Genomic DNA, 6,821 nt, shown 5'->3' with positions numbered 1-6,821 from the left:
TTGCTTTCTCTCTTTCATTCATTCATTCTCTCTTTCTCTCTCGCTTCTGCTTCATTCTTCACTCTTGCTTTTCCGTTACAATTTCTCGCATTCTCCTACTACATGGATTCTAATCGATCTGAATCTATCTTTACCATGACTCAACCTCCTTCGGCTCAGTAGTAAAATACTACAAAATAATTACATTATATACAAGTAGTAAGCTACTTGTATTATCGTTCATGTGACGGCAAAGTAACCGCAAGATTAGGTTAATGAGTTTTCGTGACTTCATTACTACAAATTTCTTAGTCGTCATCAGATAAATCATGTTTAGATTATTGCCAGATCTATGATCGAATATCATAAATTATTATGCTGATAAAATAGACGCCAATAGACCTTTTTATTTTGCTTTTATTTCTTACATTTTTCTTTCTTCCATTCCTTTTCGTTTCCACGAAAATATTATACGTTTGCATAAAAATAAACTGCAACTGTAATTTTAGGCGGTATATGAGGTTGAGCCAGGTTGTAGATGCAGTTATCCTGATGCTAATTGATATTCGAAAGAAAGGATAAGCCAGGCCGTGCGATGATAGTGGTAGCGATCACTGTGCCTGCGAACCGAAATATGTAAATAAAGATAGACTTTTTGAAAATCTCGAGCCTCCCTTTCTGGTGAGCAACAAGAGCAATATAACGTTATTATATTTATGTAAATTTGATCTTAAATAATATTTATAATGATGCATTAATTCAAAAAACCATGTAAATCATGATTAAACTTATTCCAATTAATAACGCAACAATAATAATATATTTATTAATGTTATCACGTTTTGTTTTGAAACAATTCAGTTACTTATTTTCATAAAAAATTATAACGCATAAAAGATTACTTTGGGGTAGATATGATATCGCCAGCAATTCAAAACAATGATGAGTATTTTACAAAAACGACCTACATTGGCCAATGCCTTTATTTAAAATAAAAACGACGTTTCGGTCCTGGATTTGGACCCTTTTCAAGTGATCTGTTAATTATCCCTGATCACGTATCGTTCGTTTGGCTAATACCGCTGTTAGTAGAGTATTAGTCAAAGGAATAAAAGGGAGAAATTTTGCTTGCACTCTTTAGTTGGAGAGTGCAAAGTCAATTGAAGTTGCATTGTTAACTGTTGAAACACGAGTAAAAATGTCCCGAGATGTGTGTTGGACGAGGTAACAGATTGAACTGGTCAGGGATAATTAAGTAACAGATCACTTGAAAAGGGTCGAAATCCAGGACCGAAACGTCGTTTTTATTTTAAATAAAGGCATTGGCCAGTGTAGGTCGTTTTTGTAAAATACTCATCATTGCATAAAAGATTACTTTATAAAAGGAAAAAAAAGATACTCCAGAGGGATACTCGAGGTGAATTAGATAAAGTGCAAAAAGCATAATGCATGCAAAGTCTAGTACGCATTCAATATTCATGCAAGTCTAAATCTATGTAGAGAGCAGCCTATTTTAGCTTTTTGTGTCCGTACTATTTTTTTATCCATACTATGTTTATGATATTCATCTAATATTGGTCTTCTCAATTCTATTATGTTATGCTCTTTTCAAGTTTTTACTAGTTGATATACGTTCTGTATTGTTAGCTGCACATTAAAGTTTAACACACGATGGACAAATTTACACGGGGGGATATTTGCATGTTCATAACTTCGCAGCCTTTAGCTCATGATTGTAAATTGCGAATATCCGTGTATAAATTTGTTCTCTTAAATCTTATGATCAAACGCAAAACTTTGTAATTCTCTCGTAACAAAAAAAAGTATTAAGCAAAATAAACGGGAAACCAATAGCAATTTATTCCGGTGGCGATAGATTTTCCACGTTTCATCCCTCTTTCATTGTTTTATCGGTACCGTTACTAAGAACTCGTGTTCTCTCTCAATTGAGGATGGTTTCGGTAGCTAGTTTTCAAGCAACTTTCAAAGTGGTATCTCGCTTGACATGCAGTGATATAATGCGAACTCGGTTTTTCGGAAAGAGATATTTGTGCAAAGGCGCGCTAACTTGCCTCACCGAAATATCTTGTTCGATAAACGAGCAATAGTACGTGACTTTTACTCTGCTTTATGTGCGATATGTAGAAAAGACTCACTAAAACAACTATAGTTGCGTAATATGTATATGTATATTTTTTAAGCATATACATAGATAAGTATGTATATGGGCGAAAGGCCGTTTTGGCATTGCAAACAGCTACAGATTAATGACTGAAAGCCGAAATCGATACAGTGTTTACAACATGTTACAATGTTTCAAATTATTCCTACTTTTTTGGTACCAATCATCTAAAGATTTTTTTAGACGCTATTATTAAAAAGGTAACTCATTTTAAAGTTACCCGGAAATGCTGTCTATGTGTAGAAAAATGTTCAAATGTATATTTTGGTACAGTTGTCTTTTTTAAAATGCAAAAAATGAACACATGATTAACTTAAGACTAGAAAATATCACTCTGATTTTTTATTTTTACCTGTTTATTTAGAGAGACTTTTTGTGGATAATTAAATTAAATGACGGATGAAAAGAATTAGTGAGAAAATCGAATTTACAATCAGACACTCGTTCATTAATTCAATTCAGTTTATTTCAGTTTCCCTGTGTTTCAATATTCTACATTTTCAGGAAACTTATTCTTTTATTCCCGATAACTGTATTTTCTCTAAAGCAGGATCTCTTAACTTTGAGCCGATTTATTTTTCAATTCCATAAATTTATGAATGTATTGTTTTCTATCGTTATTTTATATTGTGATATAGTAAGCGCCGACATTACTAAAAAATTTTTTTAAATTCCTTTTACTTTATGTGCGCGAACTTTATATCGTTTAATTCAATCATCTAAAGTTTACATAATTAGCTAAAAAAACAAACTTGTATAGTAAATAAAAATATATGAAATATAATATCAGCATAGGTGGCATGTGATTTTATAATAATAACGTAATTTCAGCAAACAAGAAATTGGAAATATTAAATAAATTTTAAACATAGTTTACATAATTTTTTTCTATTTACTTATTAAGTGATGAAAAGGAAAATATAAAGTAACAGCAGAGTTAATTTGAAAATTTCAGACTAGAGTTTTTAGCGAGCTTTTAAATTAAGATAGTCGTTCTCAATTCTGAGACTTCAAGTTGTCAAGTTCAGAAATTGTTCTTGAAGCAAAAAGAACGCGGGGCATTAAAAGCGGTGCTGAGTTGAAATGCATTCGCTGCGCTTGCCCGAAGCCATCCCTGATCTCTTTTCAAATATTCTAGATTTTTTTGTAGTAGTGTCGTTTTTAGCGATGGCGTGTGTGCCTGTGTGCAGTGCGCACTTTCTTACGTGTGCATTCTGTGCAGAAAGCAAGATGGTCGAGGTGTACTTTTCTGGGCAACAACTACGATAGTATCATATTTCACTTCACTACCATGAACCACAATTTTTTGCAACATAACTAAATCTCGACAATCTCCTCTATAACCACGTGTCGAGCGGGAAAGCGAGTCTATCTTGCTCCATCAATGTTTGGTGTTCAAAAAATAAAAATTACTCCACTAGGAAGAGATGCAATCATGTTAACCGGATTAAAAATTACGTTAGAAAGATAATTGCATAAAAAGATACACAACACAATTATTTAGCGTAACATGATGTTTTATTAATCTCACAAGTACTGTAACACCAAACATCGTTTTAAATATCTCTCCTGATAAAAAACATTAAGGTAACTTTCGTTTCCTCAGTTTCTATTAATGTCTCTCGAAATTCGGTACAAGATAATCGAAATAATGCTGTACAAAGTTTTTGGTATTTCTCGCTGTTACTTATGTGGATCTATTGACATGCGTTTTACAAACATTCACACAATTATCATAATACAATCACGACTGCCATGAAGCATTTTCGTCAGTGAGAAAATCATTTTTCGTAACTAGCCAAAAAATACATTTATTCATGTAGTGGAGATAGATAACGTGTTACGTCACCATTAAACAAATACTTACCATTTTATTGATCTTATTATAACTTTTAATTATGTGTATATAAATAAAATATAATAAATATTATATTCTGTTCTATTTCTCCGTTTTTTACGCAACTCTATTTACAAAAAAAACATTGTAAGCTTTAATGCACAAGCATATATGATTCTGATATTCCATTTATACACAGCACTATTTGTCATTAATTATTAAGCAAACTTGCGATTTATTTATGGTAAATGAATAATTTTGTGGACTGAATTGGCAATGGAGAAATGGAAGATTAATAATATAACGCTCGGCTGTGATATTCCAGACAGTTTATCATTATTAACCTTTCAGAAAAAATAATCATGAGTTTGTAATATAATTTAAGAAAACGCAAGTTTTTATTTGCATACGTTATGTAATTATCGTAAACAATGCTGGTATAAATTGTTGAAATTAGCATATCGCGGTTGCTCCCGTAACCTCGCAATATCGTTAACTCAAGCCAAAATATTATACCGAATATATGCGTGTAGCTAATTATATCATGTGTGATATTGTAGCTAGTGTACTGTTTCACCCGTGCAAAATTCTTCCTAGTGAAGCGTACCATGTTCTATCGCTCGGTCTCTCGAATCATGTATCAAGTATCAAGTTTACGAGGTTTCCTAAGATCACCGACAATATGTATGTACATATATACTATGCGCACTCTTCTGCCGACACATGCCTTCGATATCCTTTTGATGTCGAATCGAGTTTCCACGTGCAACATTTACAAGCCAATACCGGCACCGACGAAATTGCTTTTGGACGTAACAGGGGCAAGATGCAAAAATATGTAAAAAGCGAAACACTCCGGTGTTAGCCAACAAACATCACACAAACAAGTACGGCGCACACTTGCACGCGTGTACAGATGGGTTAGATAAAGTAATGGTTACCTGGAACTGTTGCATCGGGTAGGCCATCATTTGTGCCGGTGGCGGTGGTGGCGGGGGTGCGGCCTGCACCCCTGGGGGTGCCGTGACCGTCGTGGCGTGGTGTGGTGGTAACTGTGGTCCCCCAGGTAATCCCTGACCCCATCCTGCCGCTGTGCCAGCAGCATGGACAGCACCCATTCCCATTCTACGTTTGTAAAAAAACACATAATTGTCAAATCGTATAATTTTGCAAGGCAGTATCCTACATAGGATTCGTGTTTCTGTTTGGTATAATATTAACGTTTCCCGTGTCACAAATATCTATTGTTAATATTTTTTGTCGGAATTAATTAACGAATTAACATATGTTTGAAAACTAGTATTATATTTTGTGTTTTCGGTTATGAGATAATTTTATTAAAAAAAATAATATACAAATTGATAAATTTCTAAAGTTAATCCATGATAAATTCGTGATACATTTATCAATATAAATCAGCATATTCTTGTATGATATAACTACAAATAATTTTATGTTCTTAATGTAAAGTTAAAATATGCAGCTTGAAGTTATTTCGATTACAAATTTCCGAATTGTTTTATGATTTATCGGTGTAGCAAAAAGATGGAGGGTATATTCATGTAACATGTAAATTTCCGGTTATTAAAACTCAGTTCTCGGGGAAGAAGAGAAACTTATCTCGCGTGAAAAGCTTACCCCATATATTGCGCCTGTTGATATCCAGCGAATTGTCCGTATGTGTATCCCTGCATGCCTTGAAGAAAGCCACCTTGCATTTGTGTCGCTGTCGTAGGATAAGATTGGGGCGGATACCAGTATCCTAGTTGTCCAGCACCGCCGACGCCACCGACGCCTCCGACACCCGCGACGCCCGCCGCCGCCGCGGCGGCAGCTGCCGCCGCCGCGTAGTATGGGTACGTCGCCGACGATAACGCCTGAAAGAGCACAAAGATCAATGAAATAGAAAAGAGCAAGAACATTGTCTGGATTTTATACTTAACGATGTCGATAGGGTCAGAAATGGTAATTTCGTTCCGTGTCGAAGATTTGTGTGGTCGTTCACTTGAAATGGGCGACGCGAGAATTTCAACGCGATCATTTCATCGCCGTCACGTAAATTATTTTTTATTATTTCGCTGTTCCTCGCGTGAACTCATTTATTCTTTTATGGCGCACAATGTGAAGTCCGATCAAATTATTCTACCGAATTATTACGAGGTAATATATATTTTGTAAAATATACAGCTTGTTCTTTGTGCGCGTGCAATTAATTTTTGTGATAACAGAAAAGTATATTTCTTTTTTGTTTTTACAATAATTTACTTGCCCCGAACATCTAATGGATAATATTTAAATAATATACTTTCTTCCGAAGCTCGTGATATCAAACGGTGAAACAGTATCAAGAGAACGATGTAATCATTGTCGGGTGGGATATTTGAGCTATCGTGATTTTTGTGATAGTTTCGCTTGCAGAAGGTTTATAAAAATAATGCGCAACTATTATACTCTTGATTAAAGCGATACGATGAACCGGGATATCGCGCAAACTAGTTCGATTCCGTTGAATACGAGAACAGGGTATGGCAGGATACGTACTAACGTGATATCTCAGCTCCCCTGGGAGAAGCGCGTTATGGGAATAGAGATCAATTAGAGCGATGTCACGGGCCGAGTAGCAGTGGATGGATGCACGGAAGTACTATCGGGGAGTGCGAGAGGGTTTGGGAAGTACTTCGGGTACCATTCCCAGATCGGGCGTACCTAGCCATCCTAACGGAGCTAATTGCTAAGAGACCCCGGCCCGACACACTTCGAAGAGAGGCACCTGAATAGACCGGAATCTTGCCCGATTCCCTGTCCTCTCTCTCTCTCTCTCTC

The 6,821-nt window shown here is 35.4% G+C and overlaps 1 protein-coding gene across 9 annotated transcripts in view; it reads right to left on the bottom strand.

The window, feature by feature from the left end:
- LOC105567998 (nucleolysin TIA-1) overlaps positions 1-6,821 on the bottom strand; it is a 166,056-nt gene that overhangs the window by 8,233 nt on the left and 151,002 nt on the right. For 8 of the 9 annotated variants that reach the window (XM_012023327.1, XM_012023322.1, XM_012023324.1 and 5 more), the window contains 2 exons: positions 5,637-5,875; positions 4,940-5,123 (listed from right to left, as the gene is read on the bottom strand). In XM_012023327.1, coding sequence (XP_011878717.1) covers positions 4,940-5,123; positions 5,637-5,875 — 423 coding nt within the window. Of the gene's footprint in view, positions 1-31; positions 600-4,939; positions 5,124-5,636; positions 5,876-6,821 lie in introns of those variants that run through there. The other variant, XM_012023328.1, reaches the window with a different exon arrangement.

Source organism: Vollenhovia emeryi, unplaced genomic scaffold (assembly GCF_000949405.1).
Source record: "Vollenhovia emeryi isolate VEMERY1.0 unplaced genomic scaffold, V.emery_V1.0 DF939132.1, whole genome shotgun sequence".
Taxonomy (NCBI): Eukaryota; Metazoa; Arthropoda; class Insecta; order Hymenoptera; family Formicidae; genus Vollenhovia; species Vollenhovia emeryi.
This window is presented reverse-complemented; position numbering and strand designations above follow the sequence as displayed.